The sequence below is a fragment of the Trichosurus vulpecula genome, chromosome 6 (assembly GCF_011100635.1).
Source record: "Trichosurus vulpecula isolate mTriVul1 chromosome 6, mTriVul1.pri, whole genome shotgun sequence".
NCBI classification, from domain to species: domain Eukaryota; kingdom Metazoa; phylum Chordata; class Mammalia; order Diprotodontia; family Phalangeridae; genus Trichosurus; species Trichosurus vulpecula.
Window position 1 is genome coordinate 269,140,767 of NC_050578.1, and position 27,508 is coordinate 269,168,274.

Below are 27,508 nucleotides of genomic sequence, written 5' to 3' on the forward strand. Positions count from 1 at the left end.
CTTTGTAAAACCTAAGGCTTTACATAAATTTAGTTAGTATTATTATCATTCCTTTTTGGTTTATTTTATCTAATTTCTTACTACCAGCTTTATATATTTCTTTGAAGAATATAGGTTGATTAGAGGGAATATACACATATATATGTATACAGACATACATATGCACTTATATCTTTCTGTTCATGAGAATCTCATTTTCTCTGACTGTCCCTCATGCCTAGAATACTCTCCTCCATTGCCTATGCCTATCGCCTTTCCTGACTTCTTGTAAGTCCTAACTAAAATCCCATTTCCTTCAGGAAGCCTTTCCTAGTCTTTCTTAATTACTATTTATTTGACGTAGAGCTTATTTGTAATATTTGCCAATTTTTACCACTCACCAATCAACTCTATCAATTTTAGTTTACTCTTTAATATTGACCTTATATTAATTATCTTACTTTATCTTGACAACTACTTCCATCCTTTCCTTTCTTCATCTTCTATTTCAGGTTGTGAAGTAAATTGAAATTTCTTTTTCAAAAGAACAGACTATGATTGTTCTAAGTCATATAGATGGAGCCACAGAATCACAGAACTAAAGAGTTGGAAGAAATCAAATACAACCTGACCAAGACCTCCAGTAAGTGATCATACAACTTCATGAAAATGACTTTTGCCATGTATTTCATTATAACCTAAGGCAAACATTCCCATTAGGAAAAAAATGTTTTAATTAATAGGATTTACCCCCATATACTCCTTGCAGGTATGGAGAAAGTTAATCACACTGTAACTGAATTCATTCTGGTGGGTTTTACCACAGACCCTGTGATGCAGCTGGTCCTCTTTGTGGTATTCCTTTTAATGTATTGCATAACTGTGGTTGGAAACATTACTCTGATTATGTTAATTTGTACAGACTCCCGGCTCTACACAGCCATGTATTTCTTCATTGGGAACCTGTCTTTTCTGGATCTCTGGTATTCCACTGTTTATACTCCTAAAATCATGTTGACATGTATCTCTGAGAACAAGAGTATTTCCTTTGCTGGTTGTCTAGCTCAGTTCTTCTTCTCAGCTGGACTGGCATATAGTGAATGTTACCTGTTGGCCACCATGGCATATGACCGCTACATGGCTATCTCCAAGCCACTTCTCTACACTCAGGCTATGTCCCCAAGATTATCTTTCTATCTGGTAGCAGCTTCTTATACTGGAGGCTTCACTAGCTCCATCATCATTACAAGTGAAACGTTCACCTTGACTTTCTGTGGGGATAATGTTATTGATGACTTCTTTTGTGACTTGCCCCCCCTGGTGAAGCTGGCATGTGATGTGAAGGACAGTTACCAGGCTGTACTCTATTTCCTCCTGGCCACCAATGTCATCTGTCCCACTGTGCTCATCCTGGCCTCCTACCTCTTTATCATTGCTGCCGTTTTGCAGATTCGTTCTACCCAGGGCAGACTTAAAGCTTTCTCCACGTGTGGTTCTCACATGACAGCTGTGACCCTGTACTATGGCTCCATTCTCTTCATTTATTCCCGTCCTAGTACTAGCTATTCTCTTGAGAGGGATAAAATTGTGTCTGTGTTCTGCACTGTGGTGATGCCCATGTTGAACCCAATGATCTACAGTTTCAGGAACAAAGATGTCAAAGATGCCTTGAAGAAAATGCAAGGTAGATGTTGAGTTTCCCAAATAGGAGTTACAATGGAGAAAAGGAAGAAAAATCATATGTTTATTCTTCATTATAGTGTTCTCTGTGAAAAGTTAAAAAATAATTTTTCAGTGTACATAAATTGCTCTATTCTCCAGTTTATTTTCAATTTAACAAGCATTTATTGAATGCCAATACTATATGCTCAGTCATTGATGGTTAGAAGGAACTTTGGAGACTAATTCACAACCCCCCTTTACAGATCAAGAAACCTAGCCCCAGAAATTAAGTGACCTGCCCATGGTCACAGTTAGTGGTAGAGGTAGGATTCAAAGCCAGGTCTCTTGAGTCTTATCTCCAGAAGTATTTCTAGTGTACCCCACAGCCTCCCCCGCACCCCCAGTAGAGTTGTACTGCAGCAATGTTTTATTAGGGAAGAAGGTTCTATAGAGCGACTAGGAAGGTTTGCTACAGCTTTCTATACAGTGAGCTACATTAGTCTACTCCTCCCAGTACAAACCAACAATCTTGGAGGAGGGGGTTTAGGAACAAAAATGGGTAGGGCTGCCTCAAGTTTCTTGGTAGTGGTAGCTAGTACCAGGAAAGCAGACAGGAGATGGAGGGAAGTCCTTCAGTTGCAAAGCCACTTTCTTCCACCACCACCCTCAGCTACTAACTTTTGAATGATGTGGTTTTAAGCCCCTTCAGCATCCTGGTTATCTTCCCTCAAACCTGAGCCAATTTGTCAACCTCCTAAGAGGGGTGCTTAGAACTAAATACATCACTGAAGCTGTATCTCTGTCACCCTCCCCAAACTTACTGAATACAGGAATTGTTTTCTTTTTTAATATTTGCCTAATATATAATAGGCACTTAATGTAATTAGAACTTCCTACTCTCCCTTTATTCTGGACTTTTTGAGCACTACAACAGAAAAATGTTTTTTTTTTTAGCTACCATCTCACACTGTTTACTTATGGTGAGCACAGAGGTTCCCATATTATAGTGAAATATATTTGACTTTAAATCAAGAACCGAATTCATCTTAATGCCAGCTATCTTCATAACACTTAATTCAGGAGGGTTGGTCTGAGTGTAGTGTGTACTTTATAAGGTAAATGAGGCCCCGCCATATCAATGGCTCTCAGTTCTAGGGCTGGGGAAAAGAAAGGGCAGCTAAGAGAAGCGATTTGATGTTCAACAATAAATTTGAAATATTAAACAGAATGTCAGTGAAAAATTAGAAACCTCAGAAGTTTTTTGCTGAAATCTTTAAAAAACAGGCAGATACCTTAGCCTGGGCTGGGCCGGAGCCATTGCCAAACACCTCTGAACAGGGTGTTTCAGAATCAAGCTCTACCCTTAGCCTGTGGGAGTTTGTGCCACACAAGAAATGGGCCACACTCCCAACAGCCTAATTCAGGATGTTTATTAGGCACCAGCCAAGGCATAGGGGGAAGGGTTGGGGGAGGACAAGCTGCCAGCCTTCTCTCAAGCCACTGCCATGAATCACGGTTTAGGATGTTGAGAGGACCAGAAATCTCAAAACTGCCCAAAATAGCTAGGAAGAGAACACTCTCTGCCCTCCCCAACTCTGTGTGTATTTGCCAGGGGATCAGAGTTGAATGAGCAAAGACAGGGGGTTCCCCTCAGTCATAGTTCAAGGTGGGTGGGAAGCTGAAAATAGCAGGAAAGGGAGGGGGGCGATTGAAGAAACAGGAGCACTGTGGAACATTTAGGATAACATTTGGTTTCTCAGATTGGATCAGGAACAGAGGTATCTATTAAGATCAGAACTCATAGCTCAGAGGATACAACAAAAGGGGAAAGGACACATGGCTGGCAAAGACCAGAAAGACTATTCTCACCAGAATATGCCAAGTGTCTCTTCTCCGGTTCCTACTCTGATCAGTGTTTCTGCTCCGAGGGATCAGACACCCAAGGATGGGTGCCCAGAGCAAGGATCTCCCCTAGCCCCATGCCCAAAGCTGGCACAGCACCCTGACTCCAAAAGGAATAGGGGACACGGCACAAAAACCCTAGCAGTCAGAGGAGGAAGCATCAATGCAGGTATACACAACAGGTACACTCAATATTAGGGGGAGAGGCAAGGGAACGTAGTCCATAAAGACCTTAAGCAGGTAGAAATAGGTATGCTTGCTAGCAGCAGAGAACGGAGGGTGGGAGGTGGGGTGAAAGACTTGATGAGAGCAATTTGAATAATAGGTCCCATTCCCAGAAACAACAGCTTCAATTGCTTTACAGCAGGACCATGCTGGTGTGGAGTAGTCTTGGAGTAAGAGCTGAGGAAGGAATTGGAATGGGGCAGAAGACAAGTGGGACAGGCAGGCAGTTTCTCCACAGCATCATCACCCCTCCCAGCACCCGATGGCTCTGATGACTTCAGGTGTTCACTCATGGTTAGGGATGGGAAGGGAAGGGTGAAGAATTTCACATGATCAGACCCTGCTCTCCATTGGCACTTGCTGAACCTGACCGATTCAAGGTATCAAGGTCAAAGTTGAAGGCATGGTGTGTTTCCCCTGCAAGGTCCTTTGGGGGATGACCTGAATCCTGAAGCTGCTGCATGAGATCTACTACCATCTCGAAGAGGGCCGGATTTGTGGCCTCGCTGTCTGCAGCTGTCTCTTTTTCAAACTATTCACAAATCTTGCCCATTACATTGTGCTGTTCCTGATATTTCTCATTGTTCTGGGGGCAGTGCTTCACAGTGGCTCTGCAACCCCTCTGGGTATTTCTCTGTGATTTCTTTTAGTGATGGATATAGAACATCCTTAGATAATAGGTTCTGCATAATGCTCTGTGTTCTGGGGGCAGTGCTTCACAGTGGCTCTGCAACCCCTCTGGGTATTTCTCTGTGATTTCTTTTAGTGATGGATATAGAACATCCTTAGATAATAGGTTCTGCATAATGCTCTGTGTATATTGCCTTCTCCTTTCCCTTCTTCTATGCCCAGCCCCTCCACAGCCTTGGTCAGCTCCTCTTCAGACATGCCAGAGTTCTGAAAGTCAGTGGCATTCTTTGCTAGTCCACTGAGTGTTTCCTTCAGGCAGGAAGTGAACTCTTGTTGGGATGTTGTATCACTTCCCACTCTCCCCGCTGCCTCAGAAAGCTTCTAGAACTGCTCTACCAGGTGGGGCTCCTCCTCAGCCAGCTCCTTCATAGCCTTCTCAAACTCCGCAGTTCCTTGGCATGCTAGCTCACTGTCAAACAGTTCTTGGAAGAATTCTCAGGAGACAAAGAAGAGGGCACCTTTAGCTGTGGCTGCAGGCAAGCTCTTCTGGGAACCTGAAGCATCGGGGCCTTGGTGAGAGGAGGGCATCCTGGGGAGGGTTTGAGTTTATTGAAATCATCAAGGGCACTTTCCAGAAGTTCGTCCATGTCCGGGTCGGTGAACAATGTGCTCTCTTCTTCCACCGTGGCCATCTTGCTCCCTTCGACTTGCCCTCTATTCTCCAGTTTGAAACTGTATATTTTATTAACATGTTGTCTGTTTGAATGCATTTATTAATGGCCAGATAAAAGGAGGCTCAGTTTCCCTTCTTTGCTTTATTGTGGTCTTCATTATTTCAAATCAGGAAGGACCTCACTTATTATCTATTCACACCAATTCATACAACAACAACGATGATAATTAATAATGATAATAATAATAATAATAAATGCCCTTTAAGTCTAAACCAGCTATTTCCTGAACTGTGAAGAAGTTTTGAGTTCTAATTTGACTTCAGACACCTACTAACTGTGTGACATTGGGGAAACAACTCAAAATCTGCTTGCCTCAGTGTTCTCAACTATAAAATTGGCATAATGATAGCACAGGATTTTTGTGAGGATTGAATGAGATAATAATTCTAAAAAGTGTCTCTCACACATTAAGTGTTATATAATTGCATAATCCCTTCCATTCCCATCATTCTATGCACTGGGCTTAAAATAAAAATAGTTAATCCTACCATAAGGAAGTTACATCTTATGAGGAGAGATTATAACACAATGATAGCACTGATCTCCCTGGGTTGTTGTGAAAAAGCCAGATTCAGGATCCATAGTAAGGACAGCACAAGAATTAGTGGCTTCCCTATTAAAGGAATGGAGACCTTAGAATATGATGTTCCAGAAGGCAAGATAGCTAGGATCAGAACCAAGAATAACCTATACAGCAAAACTGAGTGTATTCCTTTAGGATAAAAATGGATATTTCATGAAATAGAGGAGAATCAAGCATTCCTGATTAAAAGAGAGAGAGCTGCATAAAAAAATCTAATGATGAAACACAAGAATAAAGAGAAACATAAAAAGGAAAACATAGATGAGTAACCATAAAGGTCTCAATAAAACTAAACTATTTACTTTCCTATATGGTAAAATGATACATGTAACTCCTAAGAACTTTAACATTAATCGAGGCTGTTAAAAGGAGTTATAGAGGGAAGTCAACTATGCCAGAATGATGCCCAAAGAAAATAAAGGAGTGACAAAGAGTGACGCACTGGGAGAAGCATGAAGGGAGTGTAGGATGGGGAAAATATTCTCACAAAAAGAAGTACACAAGGAAGGAAGAACTTTAATAGTGAAGGGGGGAGTGGGGATGGTGGTGATGGGCAATGCTTAAATCTCATTCTTATCAGGATCATTTCAGAGAGTGAAGAATATATATGTATACACATACATACACACACTCAGTTGTGTGTAGAAATGTAACTTGCCCAAGAGGGAAACAAGAGCAGAAGGGGATAAGAAGAAGGCAGGGAATGATAAAAGGAAGGATAGATTAATGGATACAGGGGTTAGAAGAAAAATAGATCTTTGAGGAGGGGCAGGAGAGAGACAAAGAGAGAGAAGGAAGGAGAGAGAAGAGGAAGCAGAAGCACAAGAAGGAGGAGGAGGAGGAGGAGCAGGAGCAGGAGGAGGAGGAGAAAATGGAATGGTGGGAAATACACAGTTTAGTAATCGTAACTGTGAATGTCAATGGGATGAACAGACCCATAAAACGAAAGCAGATAGCAAAACAAATTAGAAACTAGAATTCATTTACAAATGACACATTTGAAACAGAAAGATACACACAGAGTTATGGTAAAAGCCTGTAGCAGAATCTGATACGTTTCACTTTAACTAAAAACAGAGGAACAACCACGATCTCAGACAAAGACAAAGCAAAATAGACCTAACTAAAAGGAACAATCAGGGGGGCAGAGACAAGATGGGGGCTGGAAAGCAGGGACTAGCATGAGCTCCCTGCCAAGTCCCTCCAAAAAACTATAAAAATGGCTCTGAACAAATTCTAGAACTACAGAACCCACAAAACAGCGGAGGGAAGCAGGGCTCCAGTCCAGGACAGCCTGGATGGTGTCTGGGTGAGGGCTATGATGCATGGAGCTGGGAGCAGAGTGGAGTGGAGCCCAGCTTGGGCCATGCAGACCAACCAGACCAGGAGCTGGGTGGAACGGGCCCTAGCACCCTGAATCAGTGAGCTGTGGCAGTTACCAGACTTCTCAACCCACAAACACCAAAGACAACAGAGAAAGTTAGTGGGAAAAGTTGCAGGGAGTGAAAGGAGTTCAAGGTTCAGCCACTGCCCTCGGGCCATGGAGGTGGTGCAGCTACAGAATTACAGCTACAGTTGCTTCTGGCCCCAGGCCCACCTGGTGGGAGGAATTAAGTGGCAGATCAGAGCAGAAGTACTGTACCTGCTTAAGACCTGAGTCAGTTCCGGGTTGGGGGTTCTTGGGGAAGGAGGAGTGCTGGTGTGGCAGAACTGGCTGCATAGAAATAGCTCTGAAAACAACAGTACATCCCCTCAAGCTTGGAACAAAGTACTCTTTACTCTACAAGCAGTCATAAACCGACGAAAAACTCAAGGGTCAAGTAAGTTGGCTGGGAACATGACCAGGCAGCGAAAACGCACTCAGATTCAGTCTCAGACTTTGGAATCTTTCTTTGGTGACATATAAGACCAAAACATACGTCAGAAGAAGTCAACAAAGTCAAAGAGCCTACATCAAAAGCCTCCAGGAAAAAACATGAACTGGTATCAGGCCATGGAAGAGCTCAAAAGGGATTTGGAAAAGCAAGTTAAGAGAAGTAGAGGAAAAATTGGGAAGAGAAATGAGAATGACTTGAGAAAACCATGAAAAACAAGTCAATGACTTGCTAAAGGAGAGCCCCAAATACAGAAAAAAATACTGAAGAAAACAACACCTTAAAAATAGACTAACTCAAATGGCAAAAGAGCTCCAAAAAAGCCAATGAAGAGAAGAATGCCTTGAAAGGTAGAATTAGCCAAATGGAAAAGGAGGTTCAAAAGACCACTGAAGAAAATACTACCTTAAAAATGAGATTGGTGCAAGTGGAAGCTAGTGACTTGATGAGAAGCCAAGATATTATAAAACAAAACCAGAGGAATGAAAAAATGAAAGACAATGTGAAATATCTCATTGGAAAAACCACTGACCTAGAAAATAGATCCAGGAGAGATAATTTAAAAATTATTGGACTACCTGAAAGCCATGATCAAAAAAAGAGCCTAGATGTCATCTTTCAAGAAATTATGAAGAGGAACTGCCCTGATATTCTAGAGCCAGAGGGTAAAATAGAAATTGAAAAATTCCACGGATCACCTCCTGAAAAATGTCCCAAAAAGAAAACTCCTAGAAATATTGTCACCAAATTCCAGAGCTCCCAGATCAAGGAGAAATTACTACAAGCCACCAGAAAGAAACAATTTGAGTACTGTGGAAACATAATCAGAGTAACACAAGATCTACCATCTTCTACATTAAGGGATCAAAGGGGTTTCAATATGATATTCCAGAGGTCAATGGAGCTAGGATTAAAACCAAGGATCATCTACCCAGCAAAACTGAGTATCATGCTCCAAGGCAAAATATGAATTTTCAATAAAATAGAGGTCTTTCAAGCTTTCTCAGTGAAAAGGCCAGAGTTGAATAGAAAATTTGACTTTTAAACACAATAATCAAGAGAACTATGAAATGGTAAACAAGAAAGAGAAATCTTAAGGGACTTACTAAATTTGAACTGTTTTGTTTACAATCCTATGTAGAAAGATGATGTGTATGATTCATGAGACCTCAGTATTAAGGTAGCTGAAGGGAATATGCATATATATACATATATATATACACATATACACATACACATATATATGTATATGTGTATTCATGTATGTATATATGTGTCTATATATAATATACATATATGTATGTGTATATATGTGTGTGTATATATATGTGTGTATATATATATATATATATATATATATATATATATATATATATAGACAGAGAGCACAGCATAAGTTGAATATGAAGGAATGATGTCTCTAAAAAATCAGATTAAGGGATGAGAGAGGAATATATTGAGAGAGAAAGGGAGAGATAGAATGGAGTAAATTATCTTGCATAAAAGTGGCAAGAAAATGCAGTTCTGTAGGAAAGGAAGAGGGGGCAGGTGAGGGGGAATGAGTCAATCTTGTTCTCCAATTTGACCTGAGCAGGGAATACCATACACACTCAATTCAGTATCTTACCCCACAGGAAAGAAGGAGGAAGAAGATAAAAAGGGGGGTATGATAGAAGGGAGGGCAGATAGGGAGAGGAGGTAATCAAAACAAACACTTTCGAAAAGAGACAAGGTCAAGGTAGAAAATTCAATAAACGAGGATATGTTAGGAAGGAGCAAAATATTGTTAGTCTTTCACAACATGAGTTTTATGGAAGGGTTTTACATAATGATACACACGTGACCTGTATTGAATTGCTTGCCTTCTAAGGGAGGGTGGGTGGGAAGGGAAGAGGGGAGAGAATTTGGAACTCAAAATTTTAAAAACAGATGTTCAAAAACAACAAAAAAAGTTTTTGCATGCAACTAGGAAATAACATACATAGGCAATGGGGCATAGAAATTTATCTTGCCCTACAAGAAAGGAAGGGAAAAGGGGATGGGAGGGGAGTGGGGTGACAGAAGGGAGGGCTGACTGGGGAATGGGGAAACCAGAATATACGCCACCTTGGAGTGGGGGGGAGGGTAGAAATGGGGAGAAAATACATAATTGAAACTCTTGTGAAAATCAATGATGATAATTATATTAAATAAATTAAATAAATAAATTTTAAAAAAATAAAATTTAATAAAAAAGGAACAATTAGGGAAACAGCATGTAATTAAATGGTATCATAGAAAATAAAGCAACATCATGAATTTTTGTAGCAAGTTTCTATGTTAAAGGGCTCATTTCTTAAATTTATACTGAGTATAGAGCAGAGTCAAATCCATAAAAATAAGAGCCATTCTTCAATTGATAAATGCTCAAAGAATATAAACATACAGATTTCAGAAGGTGAAATTAAAGTTATCTATAGTCATATAAAATGTTCTAAATCACTATTGATTAAAGAAATGCGAATTGAAACAACTCTGAGGTGTCATATCACACCCATCAGAAATGACAAATGCTAGAGATGAAGATGGAAAAACAGGCACACTTATGATCTGCTGTTGTAGTAGTGAGCTGGTCCAACCATTCTGGAGAAAAAAAAATGGAACTAGGTTCAGAGGGCTATAGCCCAGCAATATTACTAATAGGCCTGTATCCAAAGACATCAAAGGAAAAGGAAAAGGACCCATGTGTACAAAAATATCTATGGCAGTTCTTTATGTGGTAGAAAAGAATTGAAAATCAAGGAAATGTTCAGCAATTGGAAAAGGATTGAACAAGTTGGGGCACACAAAATGGTGGCAAGTGGTGATGGAGAACTATCATGCTGTGGGAAATGATGAGTGGGGCGGGGTGGGTGGTTTCATAAAATGATAAAAATAAAATGAGAAGAACCTGGAAATCACTGTGAATATTAACAGGAATCTGTAATGATAACCAACTGTGAAAGACTTGGTTGCTCTGTTCAATACAAAGATCCAAGAAAACTCCCAAGAACTCATCATGAAAAAATGCTATTCACCTCGAGAGAGAACAAATGAACTCTGAATGCAAATTGAAGTATAATATTCTCACTTTATTTTTCTTAATTTTTTTTTGGAAATGTGGCTAAAGTGAAAAAAAATTTGCTTGATTGTATATGCATAATTGATATCATATTGTTTGCCTTCTCACTAGGTGCAGATGGGAGAGAGAGAGAGAGAGAGAGAGAGAGAGAGAGAGAGAGAGAGAGAGAGAGAGAGAGAGAGAGAGAGAGAGAGAGAGAGAGAGGGAGGGAGAGGGAGAGAGAGAGAGAAATTCACACTCAAAATTTTAAGAAGGCATGTTAAAAATAACTGAAAAAATGAAATATATTTTTTAAAAATATCATTATCTAGCACAAATCCTCCCCAATAGAAAGGCTTATTAATAAAATTTATTTATTTGAATGGTGTTTGCCCTCTGTTATAATTAATCCTGGCAGAAATCTCTTAAAAATTAATTTGAATTTATGGGATAAAACAGGCATTTCCATAACCAATAGTACAATAAAAACGATTGCACATGAAACTGCAAATCTACTATGTACAACTTGTAATTCCTTTCCAATATACCACAAAATTATGATGCAAATTTCTTTTTTCTCCTTTTTTCTTCTCTCTCCCTGCCTTAAAGATGACTACCATCAGAGACAAATGTGTGTGTATGTATGTGTATATATATATATATATATATACACACACACATATATATGTATATATGTATCATTTTGATATGTATTAAGTTCTATGTTCCTCTATTTTTTTAAATCTAGGTTGTGTATCCTTTTTGACCTTATTTGGATAAATTGTGTGAGATATCAGCCTGTGAAGTTTCTTCCATACTGCTTTCCAATTTTCCCACCAATTTTTACCAAATAATTAATTCTTCTCCTAACGTCTTAAATCTTTTAACTTGTCAAATACAAGGTTATTACATTTATTTGCTGTTATAAATTTTATGTCTACTATATCCCGTTTATCTATCTTTCTATTTCTTAGCCAGCACCAGATAGTTATGATAATTACTGCTTTAAACACAGTTTAACATTTGGTACTGCTAACCCTGCTTTCTTTGCTTTTCCCTCCACTATTTCTTTAGATAGTTTTGCCTGTTTGTTTTTCCAAATGAATTTTATTATTTTTATCTAATTCTAATTGTTTTTTCTATTTTGACAGAGAGAAGCAAGAATAACTGTGGGTTTTAAACTTAGTGAACCAATACAATGGTTATTTTGCAAGATGGCTTTCCAAATATTGTCCCATCCTGGCTATAGATCAGGATTCAGATCACCAGAGAATTATATATGGGATCAGAATGGCAAGGGTTGAATACTAGTGGGAATCCTTAATTCTTCAATAGAATTTCTCACTCTTTTCCATCTCATCAGCCATTTGGGTCTTTTGACCTTTGGGACTCTGACTTGGAGGGATTTCTCTCACAGAAGGTTAAAACCAGAGAATAGGAAGGCAGCCAATGAATGTGAGTAGTTTCGATGAGGATGAGAGGCAAACTTTACAACCTGGACCACATATCCCTTAGCCCAGATGTTGACCATCCCCTCAGTCTGCATTACAACTGCCCTGACCATGGCAGGCCATAGAAATTGACTTCCAATGTCTGACTGAAATTTGTTATCACCCAGAAAGTTCTCCTGTTTACAATCCATCTCACCTAATTAAATTCTTTGAAACTTGTTTAGGAATGAAGAATGAAATTGCTTCCAAGTTTGGTAATTGCCTATCTCTCAGCATTCAATTGATCTTAATAGTGCCCAGAGCAGCTTGTTAGAACTGGGATCAATAGCAACTTCTGGTCCTTGGGGGCTTCAACCAGCACCAGGAGAAAGAGGTCAAAGGAAATCCTTAGTCTTTCATATTCCTGAGGCCAACAGAATTAAGTCTTGGTTACCTAAGGCTTCCAACCCAGTGGGCTTCAATTACTTTCCTCTGGACATTTTTTTCTCCAGCCAATAGAGAAAACTCTACACTCCTCCTGCCTCTATTAAGCCACATACTCTCCTACCTCTGGGCTTTGTTCAAACTTTTCTCTGTGCCTAGAACCAAGTATCTTTGGGCCTAGAACTGGCTCTCTCTGTCTTTTGAATTCACACCCATCCTTTAAAAGTCTAACCCAAATAACAGCTCTTCCAAGAAACCTTCGGTGATCTCTCAGTCAGCCGTCACCTTTCCCATAAAACACACAGAATCTTTTTAACATATTTTATTGCTCCATATTTGTTTTTTAGTAACCTATTAAATTGTTCCTCAAAAGTTAAATGAAAAAGTAAGACTTTTTAACACTTTGCTGCTCTTCCAGTACCGGATACTCTACTCTTTTTATAGATTACGCCCTTAATAGTCTTTTTTTGGGGGCAAGCATACATTTTGCGTTCAAACAGTGTGGCCAGCCCATCCGAGTTGCACTATCTGAAGTAGAGTTTGAATGGTTGGCGGTTTAGTTCAAGAAAGGACCTAAGTGTTTTGTATCTAACCATGTCAGGTGATCTTTAGAATATTCCTAAGACAATTTAAATGGAAGCAATTCAGTTTCCTGGCATGGCACTGGTGGACTGTCCAGTTTTCATAAGCAAAGGACACTGAGGTCAGCACCACAGATCTGTAGACCTTCAGTTTGATCAGTCTAATACCTCTTCTCTCCCATGCTTTCCTTCGGAGCCTCCCAAACACTGATCTAGCTCTGGCAATGTGCACATCAATCTCGTTAACAATGTGTACATCTCTCGAAAGTGCACTACTAAGGTAAGTGAACTTATCCACAGCATTCAGAACCTCTCCATTTTCTGTAACTGATAATTCTGCATATGGATGATGTGGTGGTGGCTGATGGAACACCTGTGTTTTCTAGATATTTTTAGGCCAAAATTAGCTCAAGCAGCTATTGATTCACACTTTGTTGCATCTCAGTGTCAGAGGCTGCATTGAGTGCACAATCATCTGTAAACAGAAAATCATTCAATACTCTCTCCACAAATCATCATTTTCCTGAAGTGCAGATCTGATCATGTAATATCTTTGCTTGAAAAGCTAAATTACCTTCCTATTCCTTTATGAATCAAACAGAGACTATTCTTTATGTCACTTAGAGCTTTCTCACAAGGAGGATCCTTCTGATTATTCCAATATTCTTCAACATTACTCTCCTCCCATCACTCTGCAATTCATTCATGCTGGCTTATTCACCATTTTGCACACATCGCACACCACCTCTTTACTTCATGCCTTAGATTCTCTTATTTCCTCCAAAGTTAGATCAATTGGTACATTTCTGCTGTGGTTCTGTAGTGATCCTTTTGGATGCCAGTATCCTCTTTGCTATAATGATTTTGGATTGGTTATATGCATGTATACACACACATATACATATGTGTGTATATATATATAAATGTGTATGTGTCTATACACACACATATATGTGTATGTATATGTGTGTATGTGTATATATATATATACAGATATATATTATATATACACACACACACACACACACACACACACACACACACACACCTATATGGAGAGACAGAGACAGAGACAGAGAGACAGAGAGACAGTGAGAGAGAGAGAATTATATGCACTCATGCCATCCTCTCCAATCAACTGTAAACTCTTCAAAGGCAGGGACTGTTTCAATTTTGTCTTTGTACAACCAAGTGTTTACACAACATTGGATTGATTTCAGTCATTTTATAGGTGAGGAAAGGGAAGCTTAAATAAAGTTCATAAATTATCACCTCAAGTTCACTCAGGTATTAAATGAACAAACTCAAGTCTCCAGACCCCTGAGGCAATTTCTTTTTGTAGTATATCATGTTCTCTTTCTTCTTGTCAATAATTGATCTATCACAAATCCTGTTTTATTCAGGATGGAAAATTCTTAATGAAAACTGGGTAATTCTGCATGTATGTCAGTTCAGAGGGTTAGGTAATTACTCTGATATTCTAGCTTGTATAGTATAGAAATTCGTAAAGCCACTTGTGGGGTAGACAGATCACTTGTCATTTCTTCACCAAAACCAAATATTAGCGTGGAAAAGAAAGAGTGACTATCTTGTGAATTTGGTGTATTTGGACACAGTATAAATCAGTGTCTGTGATATTTTGGGTTGATTTTCACTACCTGAATTCTCCATCTACATCTATATCTACATCTATATCTACATCTATATCTATATCTATATGAATATATGTATATATGTATATGTATGTATGCATATGGAAACATCTATATGATTTAATATATTATTATTATTATGTATAGACATATTATATAATATATATTCATATCGTAGAAGCTGGAATTTTTGACGTAAACATAAGGTCAGGGAGTAAGGAGACCAATACCACATTACTTTGCCATTATGGATAGAATGAGCACACTGGACTCAGTGATTTCTGAGGTAACTTTCAGGTAAGTTTCCTTCTAACTTTAAATTCTCTGGTCTATGTTCCAAGCTCCCTTCTAGCTTTGTTATTCTTTGTCCTAAGGTCCCTTCCAGCTTTTACATTTTATATTCTGACAACCCTTCCAAATCTTCTATTCCATTCAATGGTCCCTCCCATTTCTCACTTTCTATGTTCTGTAGATGATTTCCAGTATTCCCATTCTATGTTCCAAGGCCATCTCCAGGGCTTATTTTCTCCATTGTAAGGTCCCTTCCACAACTGATATTCTACTTTCTAAGATTGCTTCCAGGTCTGGCCTTTTATGTTCAAAAGGCTAACTTCCTATGTTATTCCATGATTTTTAAGCCTGCACTTCACAATCTCCTATGACAACATGTCTAGAATAAGACAATGCAATATCTTGTATAATTGCCTTTTCAGAGACTTCCAAGGACATAGATTCCTGAGGGTTTAGGAATCTAACATTTCTGATTATAATCTGGTTGTACTCTGGCAGTGTGAGAACTGATATATAAAGGTTCTGGTATCCATAGATTTAGGTTCTGTTGTGATGATAACACACCTCTAATTGTTGGGAAGTTTTTTATTCCAGTGACCAAGACTGGCTATGTGTGTGTGTATGTGTGTCTCTGTGTGTGTAAATACATATACCCACATATATACATACACATATGTATGTATGTATGTATGTATACACACATATATCCACACACACACACACACACACACACACACATATTTCTTGGTTTTAGAACAAGATTTGCTCTGTTCAAATTGGTAAAGTACAAATATGTTATATCTGTTGAAATGTTGAAATCAGAACCTAAGGCAAAATTTTCTTTGCCTGTAGGGCTAACTCCCCCGATAGCATTTTTTAGTCCATGGGATCCTACCATTCTTTTGGAACATAGGTTCCCAAAATGGGTGATACCTCCACCTGGGATTACTGGAATGATGGGGGCGGGGAGTAGTAGCCTAGGGGGCAATTGGAAGGATTTGAATAAAAATAACAGTTAGCCTAACCTAACTCCAGGGGGGGGGAGGGGCACTGAATTTTTTTTTTTTTAATGGGAGAAATAGGCCAAATAAGTTTGGGAACCTCTATAACCTTTTGAAATTTTCTTTCTTCAGATCTAGGGTATAATCCCAGGCTGACTTTATTTGTAACACACTCAGGGAAGAAGTTTTCTTTTTTTCAATATTTTTATTTAGTATTTTTAGTTTTCAGCATTGATTTCCACAAGATTTTGAATTTTAGTTATCATCCCTTCATGTTCAAATCACCCTGTGTCCTCTGTCTATATATATACATATATATATATGTACACATATATGTATATATGTATGTATGTATATGTGTGTATGTATGTATGTATGTATATTCCCTTCAGTACCTTAATACTGAGATCTCATGAATCATACACATTATCTTTCCATGTAGGAATGTAAACAAAACAGTTCAACTTTAGTAAGTCCCTTAAGATTTCTCCTTCTTGTTTACCTTTTCATGCTTCTCTTGGTTCCTGTGTTTGAAAGTCAAATTTTCTATTCAGCTCTGGTATTTTCACTGAGAAAGCTGGAATGTCCTCCATGTTATTGAAAATCCATATTTTGCCTTGGAGCATTATACTCAGTTTGTCTGGGTGGGTGATCCTTGGTTTTAAGCCTAGCTCCATTGACCTCCGGAATATCATATTGCAAAGCCCTTTGTTCCCTTAATGTATAAGCTGCTAGATGTTTTATCCTGGTTGTGTGTCCACAATACGCAAATTGCTTCTTTCTGGTGGCTTGCAGTATTTTCTTCTTGATCTGGGAGGTCTGGAATTTGGCGACAATATTCCTAGGAGATTTCTTCTTGGGATCTTTTTCAGGAGGCGATCTGTGGATTCTTTCAATTTCTATTTTACCCTCTGTCTCTAGAATATCAGGGCAGTTCTCCTTGATAATTTCTTGAAAGATGATATCTAGGCTCTTTTATTTTGGTCATGGCTTTTAGGTAGTCCAATAATTTTTAAATTATCTCTCCTGGATCCATTTCCAGGTCAGCAGTTTTTCCAATGAGATATTTCACATTGTCTTCCATTTTTTCATTCCTTTGGTTCTGTTTTATAATATCTTGGTTTCTCATCAAGTCACCAGCTTCCACTTGCTCCAATCTAATTTTTAAAGTAGTATTTTCTTCAGTGGTCTTTTGGACCTCCTTTTCTATTTGGCTAATTCTGCCTTTCAAGGCATTCTTCTCCTCATTGGCTTTTGGAGCTCTTTTGTCATTTGTGTTAGTCTATTTTTTAAAGTGTTATTTTCTTCAGCATTTTTTTGGGTTTCCTTTAGCAAGTCATTGACTTGTTTTTCATGGTTTTCTCACCTCACTCTCATTTCTCTTCCCAATGTTTCCTCTATTTCTCTAACCTGGTTTTCCAAATCCTTTTTGAGCTCTTCCATGGCCTAAGACCAGTTCATATTTTTCTTGGAGGCTTTTGATGTAGTCTCCTTGACTTTGTTGACTTTCTTCTGGCTGTTCGTTTTAGTTCTCTTTGTCACCAAAGAAAGATTCCAAAGTCTGAGACTGAGTCTGAGTCTGTTTTCGCTGCCTGGCCATGTTCCCAGCAAACTACTTGACCCTTGAGCTTTTTGTCAGCGTATGAGTGCTTGTAGAGTGTACTTTGCCCCAAGCTTGAGGTGTTGCGCTGCTGTTTTCAGAGCTATTTCTACACAGCAAGCTCTGCCACACCAGCTCCCCTCCTCCCCCAATAACTGCCAACCTGAACCAGGACTTTGATCATAGCAGGCTCTGCACCCCTTCTCTAATATGCCACTTAATTCCTGACACCATATTGTCCTGGGGTCAGAAGCAACTGCAGCTGTAGCTCTAGAAGCAGTCTCAAGGCTGCACCACCTACACCACCCCTGGGGTGGTGGCCAACTGGGAACTCCTTTTACTCTGTCCCAGCAGCTTTTTCCCACTAACTTGCTCTGTTGTCTTTGGTGTTTGTGCATTAGAAGTCTGGTAACTGCCACAGCTCACTTATTCAGGGCGCTAGGGTCTGTTCCTCCCAGCTCCAGGTCTGGTTGGTCCAGGTGGAGCCTGGGCTCTGCTCTGCTCAACTCCCAGCACCCTGCGATAGACATTACCCAGTGACCATCCATGCTGTCCTGTGCTATAGCCTTGCTTCCCTCTGCTGTTTCACGGGTTCTGCAGTTCTAGAATTTGTTCAGAGTCCTTTTTATAGGTGTTTGGAGGGACCCGGGGGAGAGCTTTAGGCAAGTCCCTGTTTTCCAGCCACCATCCTGCCTCCACCCCAGAAGTTTTCTTTTCTTCCACAGGATCACATAATTTTGTCCCCAACATCATTTCTCCCTAGTAGTGAAAATTAGACCCAGAATAGCCTTTTCCCTTGTTGACTCTTCTACTTTTTGAAAGATGAAATTATGACTAAAACAAATTAAGAACTCATTAGCTTCTTTGTTTTTGACGGAGAAAAATATTAATTAAGTGTCTGTACAATTGAAATTCTCTATTACTATTTTTTTTCTTTCTGTTCAAATTTTCTGTAGTCTGTACCAATGATTCTCTGTTCTGTTCTCCACTGAATTCTTTTCCCAAACTTTCCCTCTATCTTACTCTTTATGATTCTTGTGTCATGGATTTTATCTCATCAAGTCTAGGTGAGGGGAATCTATCTATCATCTATCTATCTACCCATCTATCTGTCTCTACATGTGGAGGAATGTACATACATTCATATAAATGTGTGTTCAAATTTGTCCTTTTGTCATGACTTTTAGATACTTTTTTTGTTCCCTAAAATTTGGACTTTTCCATATGGACTATAAAGCAATGTAATTTTCTACTGTACCTTGATTTTTGTAGTAATTCTCTAGTATCTAACTTGGGTGATATACATAGAGGGTAATCTCCCATACTTAATCACTTGAAGCCATTTTAATTGGATTCATATGAGTCTTGGAAAATTCATTTTTACCAGCCTTTATTAGGTATATTCTATTGTTGGCCAGGATTTCTCATCCTTATATTTTAAGCTATCATCCAAAATACATTGTCAGAAGTCAATAAATATTTATTAAGCATCTATTATGTGCTGAATTTAGCAGTGAATATACAAAAATTAAAAGATAGTCTCAATCCAGGACACAGAGAAGAGGAGGGGAGTGTTCGAGATGTAGAAACTAGCCAAGTCACAAGATGAAGTTTCCTGTTATAAGAACAGCAAGGAGGCCAGTGTCACTCTATCACAGAGTAAGTGAAATTCGAGATGTCAGGTGTTACAAGCCTAGATATGTAGGGGCAAGGTTATGAAAGGCTTTGACTACCAAATAGAAGATTTTAGAATTTCTTCTACAGGTGATAGGGAGCCTCTGGAGTTGATTGGATTTATTGAGAGCATTGACATGGTCATACCTGTGCTTTTAAAAAAATCTATTTGACTGCTGAGTGGAGGGTGGATTTGAGTTGGAAAAACTTGTGGCAGTGAGATGAACAAGCAACCTATTGCAATACTCCAAGGATGAGATGATGAAGGCCTGTACCAGAGTGGTGGCAATGTTAGAGGAGAGAAGAGGGTGTATGTCAGATGTTATGAAGGTAAAATCGACAGATTTTGGCAATAGATTGGATATGGGGGAATGAGATAGAATGAGGATCCAAGGGTCACACCTGTTTTGTAAGCTTGAAAGACTTCTTAGCCAGCTCTTTGTTTCTCAAATTGGTTGTTCTTGGGGGGCGGAGCCAAGATGGCAGCTGGTTATCAGGGACTAGTGTGAGCTCCGTACCGAGTCCCTCCAAAAACCTATAAAAATGGCTCTGAACCAATTCTAGAATGGCAGAACCCACAAAACAGCAGAGGGAAGCAGGGCTCCAGCCCAGGACAGCCTGGATGGTCTCTGGGTGAGGTCTATCCCACGCGGAGCTGGGAGCTGGGAGCTGGGAGCTGGGAGCTGGGAATGGAGTGGAGCAGACCCCAGCCTGAGTGGCGTGGACCAACAAGACCAGCAACTGGGCAGAGCATGCCCTAGCGCCCTGAATCAGTGAGCTGCCGCAGTTAGCAGACTTCTCAACCCACAAACACCAAAGATTGCTGAAAAGGTTAGTGGGAAAAGCTGCGGGAGTGGAAGGAGTTCGCAGTTCGGCTTCTAGCCCTGGGGGGAGCGGAGGTGGGGCAGCTACGGCTGTTGTTACTTCCGTCTCCAGGTCCACCTGGTGGGAGGAATTAAGTGGTGGATCAGAGCAGGAGTGCACAGCCTGCTGAAGATCTAAGCCCAGTCCGGGTTGGGGGTTCTTGGGGAAGGAGCAGTGCTGGTGTGGCAGAGCTGGCACCTCCCCCCCAAACATGGAACATAGAACTCTCTAGTCTACAAGCAGTCATACCCCACTGAAAAACTCAAAGGTCAAGTTAGATGGCTGGGAATATGGCCAGGCAGCGAAAATGCACCCAGATTCAGTCTCAGACTTTGCATTCTTTCTTTGCTGACAAAGAAGACCAAAACATACAGCCTAAAGAAGTCAATAAAGTGCAAGAGCCTACACCAAAAGCCTCCAAGAAAAACATGAACTGGTCCCAGGCCATGGAAGAGCTCCAAAAGGATTTGGAAATGCAAGTTAGAGAAGTAGAGAAAAAATTGGGAAGAGAAATGAGAAGGATGTGAGAAAACCATGAAAAACAAGTCAATGACTTGCTAAAGGAGACCCAAAAAATACTGAAAAATACACTGAAGAAAACAACACCTTAAAAAATAGACTAACACAAATGGCCAAAGAGCTCCAAAAAGCCAATGAGGAGAAGAATGCCTTGAAAGGCAGAATTAGCCAAATGGAAAAGGAGGTCCAAAAGACCACTGAAGAAAATACTACTTATAAAATTAGATTGGAGCAAGTGGAAGCTAGTGACTTTATGAGAAATCAAGATATTATAAAACAGAACCAAAGGAATGAAAAAAATGGAAGACAATGTGAAATATCTCCTTGGAAAAACCATTAACCTGGAAAATAGATCCAGGAGAGATAATTTAAAAATTATTGGACTACCTGAAAGCCATGATCAAAAAAAGAGCCTAGATATCATCTTTCAAGAAATTATCAAGGAGAATTGCCCTGATATTCTAGAGCCACAGGGCAAAATAGAAATTGAAAGAATCCATCGATCGCCTCCTCAAATAGATCCCAAAAAGAAATCTCCCAGGAATATTGTTGCCAAATTCCAGAGCTCCCAGATCAAGGAGAAAATACTGCAAGCAGCCAGAAAGAAACAATTTGAGTATTGTGGAAACCCAATCAGAATAACCCAAGATCTGGCAGCCTCTACATTAAGAGATCGAAGGGCTTGGAATATGATATTCCAGAGGTCAATGGAGCTAGGATTAAAACCTAGAATCACCTACCTAGCAAAACTGAGTATCATGTTCCAAGGCACAATATGGATTTTCAATAAAATAGAGGACTTTCAACCTTTCTCAGTGAAAAGACCAGAACTGAATAGAAAATTTGACTTTCAAACACAAGAATCAAGAGAAGCATGAAAAGGTAATCAAGAAAAAGAACAAGAAACAGAAATTGCAAGGGGCTTACTAAAGGTCAACTGTTCTCTTGACATTCCTACATGGAAAGATAACATGTATGATTCATTAGACCTCAGTATTAGGGTAGTTGAAGGGAATATGCATACATATATATTTATGTATATATATGGGTGAATGTGTATGTATGTATATATCTATGTATGTGTGTGTGTATATATATATATATATATATAGAGAGAGAGAGAGAGAGATAGAGAGAGATAGAGAGAGAGAGAGAGACAGAGAGAGAGAGAGCAGACACAGGGTGAGTTGAAGATGAAGGGAAGATATCTAAAAGAAATAAAATCAAATTAAGGGATGAGAGAGCAACATACTGAGAGAGGGAGATAAGGAAAGATAGAATGGGGTGGATTATCTCGCATAAAGGTAGCAAGAGGAAGCAGTTATGTGGGAGGAGGGGAGAGGGCGAATGAGGGGGGAATGAGTGAACATGGCTCTCATCAGATTTGGCCTAAGTAGGGAATACCATACATACCCAATTGGGAATCTTACCCCACAGGAAAGAGGAGGGAAGAAGAAAAAAAAATGAGGGGGATGATGGAGGGGAGGGCTGATGGGGGTGGAGGTAATCCAAAACAAACACTTTGGAAAGGGGACAGGGTCAAGGGAGAAAATTCAATCAAGGGAGATGGGATGGGAAGGAGCAAAATATAGTTAGTCTTTCACAACATGAGTATTGTGGAAGGGTTATACATAATGATACACATGTGGCCTATGTTGAATTGCTTGACTTCTTAGGGAGGGTGGGTGGGAAGGGAAGAGGGGAGAGAATTTGGAACTCAAAGTTTTAAAAACAGATGTTCAAAAACAAACAAAAATGTTTTTGCATGCAACTAGAAAATAAGATACACAGACAATGGGGCGTAGAAATTTTTCTTGCCCTACAAGAAAGGAAGGGAAAAGGGGATGGGAGGGGAGTGGGGTGACAGAGGGTAGCACTGACTGGGGAACAGGGCAACCAGAATATACGCCATCTTGGAGTGGGGGGGAGGGTAGAAATGGGGAGAAAATTTGTAATTCGAACTCTTGTGAAAATCAATGCTGAAAACTAAATATGTTAAATAAATAAATAAATTAAAAACAAAGAAAAAAGACAAATTGGTTGTTCTCTTCTCTACACTTTGACTTTATTAAGAAGGAGTGAGGGAAACAGTCTGTCCAGATGGACCCAAAATATTTGCCCAAGACTTCCTAATGAAATATCATTTGTGCCCACATGAATCATTAGAATTAGCTAGTTGTTTTCCATGTTGACAGGTCTTAGGAGACTCTTTGCTCTGTCTTGGGTAAAAGCAAACCTCTCTGTTTTATAGGAACAGAAAACAGCTATCTTAATGTTTTTGATGATGAATCAACAACTATTACAAAACACTCTTCACCCATTCTGTTTGCTTCTGTATCTGTAAGTTATCATTGTTTGGAGCACAAGCAGGTTTCTCCTCCTCTGAGCATTTTTACTCTGCTTCTTAAGGAAAAAAAAACTCAAGTATTTGTTCCTCCACTTAACTCTTTTACCATTTCTTTCTCCTCTGTGTACTATTTTTCCATTCTAGCATCCAGATAATTTTAGCTTTTAAAATAATAATTTATGTATTTTTACATATGTACCCTAGTGAATTATCATCTCTCAATAACTTCATATCCCTACTTAACTTTCTTTCTTTAGGGTCAACAACTCAGTAGGTGTGCTCCGTTTTTCCTTCAGCCTAATACAAATCACAAATTTACCAATTTTCCCCACTCGCCAATCCGCTCTATTAATTTTACATTACTCTTTAACTGTTCCCATTACCCCATATTAATTAGCTTACTTTGTCTTGTTAAATATATTTTTTCATCCTTCATATTCTGCTTCAGGTTCTGAAGTAATTTGTAATTTCCTTTTCAAAGCATTGGCCATAATTGTTCCAAGCCAGTCTTTTTTCTCTTTCACATATAGATGGAGCCATAGAATCACAAAGCTGAGGAGTTGGAAGACATTACAGTCCCCATAAGTGATCGTACAACTTCCTGAAAATGACCTCTGCCAGGTATCTTATTATATACCAAAGCAAACATTCCCTTTTGAAAAAAAATAATTCCACATCCCCTTTTATACTCGTTGTAGTATGGAGAAAGTTAATCACACTATAACTGAGTTCATTCTGATGGGTTTTACCACAGACCCCGTGATGCAGCTGCTCCTTTTTGTTGTGTTCCTTGTAACATATTGTATAACTGTGATGGGGAATATTACTCTGATTACATTAATTTGTGCAGACTCCCGGCTCTATACAGCCATGTATTTCTTCATTGGGAACCTGTCTTTTCTTGATCTCTGGTATTCCACTGTTTATACTCCTAAAATCATGTTGACATGTATCTCTGAGGACAAGAGTATATCCTTTGCTGGTTGTCTAGCTCAGTTCTTCTTCTCAGCTGGGCTGGCATGTAGTGAATGCTACCTGTTGGCCACCATGGCATATGACCGCTACATGGCTATCTCCAAGCCACTGCTCTACACTCAGGCTATGTCCCCAAGATTATCTTCCTATCTGGTAGCAGCTTCTTATACTGGAGGCTTCACTAGCTCCATTATCCTCACAAGTGAAACATTCACCTTGACTTTCTGTGGGGATAATGTTATTGATGACTTCTTCTGTGACCTGCTCCCCCTTGTGAAACTGGCATGTGATGTGAAGGACAGTTACCAGGCTGTTCTCTATTTCCTCCTGGCCACCAATGTCATCAGTCCCACTGTGCTCATCCTGGCCTCCTACCTCTTCATCATTGCTGCCATTTTGCAGATTCGCTCTACCCAGGGCAGACTCAAAGCCTTCTCCACTTGTGGCTCTCACCTGACAGCTGTGACCCTGTACTATGGCTCCATTCTCTTCATTTATTCCCGTCCTAGTAGCAGCTACTCTCTGCAGAGGGATAAGATTGTGTCTGTGTTCTGCACTGTGGCGATGCCCATGTTGAACCCAATGATCTACAGCTTCAGGAACAAAGATGTCAAAGATGCCTTGAAGAAAATGCTAGATCGAATACGAATTTCATAAACAGAACTTGCAATGGTGAAAAGGAAGAGAAATTGTATATGTATTCTTCATTGTAGAATTCTTTTCAAAAAATTTAAAAAAGTCATTTTTCAGGGTAGAAAAATCATTCTATATGTCTAGTTTTAAAACTGTATGTTTTATTGACATGTGGTCTGTTTAAATGCATTTACTAAATGTCTTACAATAAAAGGAGGCTTAGTTACCTCCTTTATGTTTATTGCGGTCTTCATTATTTCAAAGCATGAAGGACCTTAGTTGTTATCTATTCCCACCAATTCAATAAATCATCATCATCATCATAATAATAATAATAACTTCATGTCTTTTAAGTCTTTTTAAACCACTTGTTTCCTGACCTAGAGTCAGGAAGATCTGAGTTCAGACTTGGCTTCAGATATTTACTGTGTGACCCTAGGGAAATCATTTATAATCTGCTTTCCTCAGTTAACTCAGCTCTAAATGGGGATAATAGCATCACCTGTTTCACAGGATTTTTGTGAGGATTGAATGAGATAATATTTCAGAAAAGTATCTGGCACATAGTAGGTGATATGTAATTGCTTATTTCCTTCCATCTCCTTCATTCTATACACTGAGCATAGAATAACAAAAAGTAGCTAGTCCTGATTTATAAGGAAATTACATCTCATGAGGAGAGATTGTTACAGCATAATAATAAGACCTATGTCACTGGGTTGTTGTGAGAAAGACAGAGTCAGGAGCCACAGTATGGAACGAACAGTATTTAGTTTCTTCTCTATTAAAGGAATGGAGGCTTTAGAAAATGATAAACCAGAAGGTGAAAGAGCTAAGATCCAAGCGAAGAATAACCTCTCCAGGAAAAGTGAATACAATATTTCATGTAAAAATGGACATTTAATGAAATGGAGGAATTTCAAGCATTCCTGATGAAAAGATGAGAGCTGAATTTAAAAAGAAAATTGACCAGAACTGAATAAAAATTAAAACACAAGATTAAAGGGAATCATAAAAAGGGAAACATGAAAGAGTAACCATAAAGGTCTCAATAAAACTAAACTATCTACATTCCTATGTGGGAAAATTATACATGTGATTCCTAAGCACTTTATCGTTATTAGGGTTATTAAACAGGGGTTTACATAGACACATGGGATGGAGTCAGCTATATTAGGAAGATATCCAATGAAAATGAAGGGGTGAGAAAGAAGGATGCATTGGGAGAAGGATGAAGGAATGGTAGAATGGAGAAAATAATCTCACAAAAAAGAAATGCACAAGGAAGGAAGGGCATTCATAGTGCAGGGGAAATGGGGGTGGCGCTGGTAGACAGTGCTTGAACCTCACTCTTATCAGAATTTGTTCAAAGAGGAAAAAATATGTATACACTCTAAGTGATATATAGAAATGTAACTTGCCCAATAAGGAAATAGGAGGAGGAGAGGATAAGTGGAAGGTAGGGAATGATAAAAAACAGGACATATTAAGGGACACAGTGGTCAGAAGCATATAGCCTTTGAGGAGTGGTAGGAGAGATAGAGAAAGAGAGAGAGAAAGAGGAGAGAGAGAGAGAGAGACAGAGAGAGAGAGAGAGAGAGAGGAGAAAGAGAGACCGAGAGAGAGAAAGAGGAGAGACACAGAGACAGAGAGAGACCAGAAGAAAATGGAATTGAAGGAATTACACCGTTAATCACAGCTAAATGTGAATGGAATAAACTGACCCCTGAAAAGAAAGCAGATAGCAGAACAAATTAGAAACTAGAATTCATTTACACATGACACATTTGAAACAGAAAGACACACGCAGAGTTAAAATAAAACCTGGAGTAGAATCTAATATGCTTCAGCTGAACTAAAAATAAGGCAGGAAGAATACTCTTGATCTTAGATGAGGCAAAAGCAAAATAGACCTAAGTAAAAGGGATAATCAGGGAAATGACATGTTGCCAAGTAGTATCATAGACAATTAAGCAACATCATGAGTTTTTGTAGCAAGTTTCTCTGTTAAAGGCCTCATTTCTTTTTTTAATTAAGATTTTTTATTTTTAGTTTGCAGCACTCAGTTCTGCATGATTTTGAGTTCCAGATTTTCTCCCCCCTTCCCTCTTCCTCCCCTAGACAGCATGGAATCTGATATATCTTCTACATATAACTTTGCATGAAACTTATTTACACAATAGTCAAGTTGTAAAGAAGAATTATGACCAATGGAATGAATCATGAGAAAGAAGAAACAAAAACAAAAGAAAAAACAAAAAAAAAACAAAAGAAAAAAAAGGAGAGGAAACAGTTTGCCTCAATCTGCATTCAGACTCCATAGTTCTTTCTCTGGATGTAGATAGCTCTCTCCATCATGAGTCCTTTGGAGTTGTCTTTGAACCTTGTATTGCTGAGAAGAGTGAGGTCTATCAAGACTAGTTATCACAGAATCAATATATGTGTGGTTGTGTATAATGTTCTCCTAGTTCGGCTCCACTCACCCAGCATTATATCATGTAGGTTTTTCCAGGTTATTATAAAGTCTGTATCTTCCCCATTTCTTATAGCACAACAGGACTCCATTACCTTCATATACCACAATATGTTCAGCCATTCCCCAGTTGATGGAGATCCCCTTGCTTTCCAATTATTTGCTACTACAAAAAGAGCCACTATAAATATTTTTGTACATATAGGTCCTTTTCCCACTTGTGTGATCTCTTTGGGATACAACCCTAGAAGTGGTATTGCTGGGTCAAAGGGTATGAACATTTTTATAGCCCTTTGGGCATAGTTCCAAATTTCTCTCCAAAATGGCTGGATGAGTTCACAACTCCACCAGCAATG

The 27,508-nt window shown here is 39.2% G+C and overlaps 2 protein-coding genes and 1 pseudogene across 2 annotated transcripts; 2 read left to right on the plus strand and 1 right to left on the minus strand.

Annotated features, from left to right (window-relative positions):
• Positions 1 to 750: 750 nt before the first annotated feature.
• On the plus strand, positions 751 to 1,674 carry LOC118855176 (olfactory receptor 1013-like). Its single transcript, XM_036765268.1, has one exon. The coding sequence runs from the start codon at positions 751 to 753 to the stop codon at positions 1,672 to 1,674; it is 924 nt and encodes a 307-aa protein (XP_036621163.1).
• Positions 1,675 to 4,093: 2,419 nt separating this feature from the next.
• Positions 4,094 to 5,045, minus strand: LOC118855378 (annotated as a pseudogene).
• Positions 5,046 to 23,770: 18,725 nt separating this feature from the next.
• LOC118854429 (olfactory receptor 1013-like) lies at positions 23,771 to 24,703 on the plus strand. Its single transcript, XM_036764788.1, has one exon. The coding sequence runs from the start codon at positions 23,771 to 23,773 to the stop codon at positions 24,701 to 24,703; it is 933 nt and encodes a 310-aa protein (XP_036620683.1).
• The last annotated feature ends 2,805 nt before the right edge of the window (positions 24,704 to 27,508 follow it).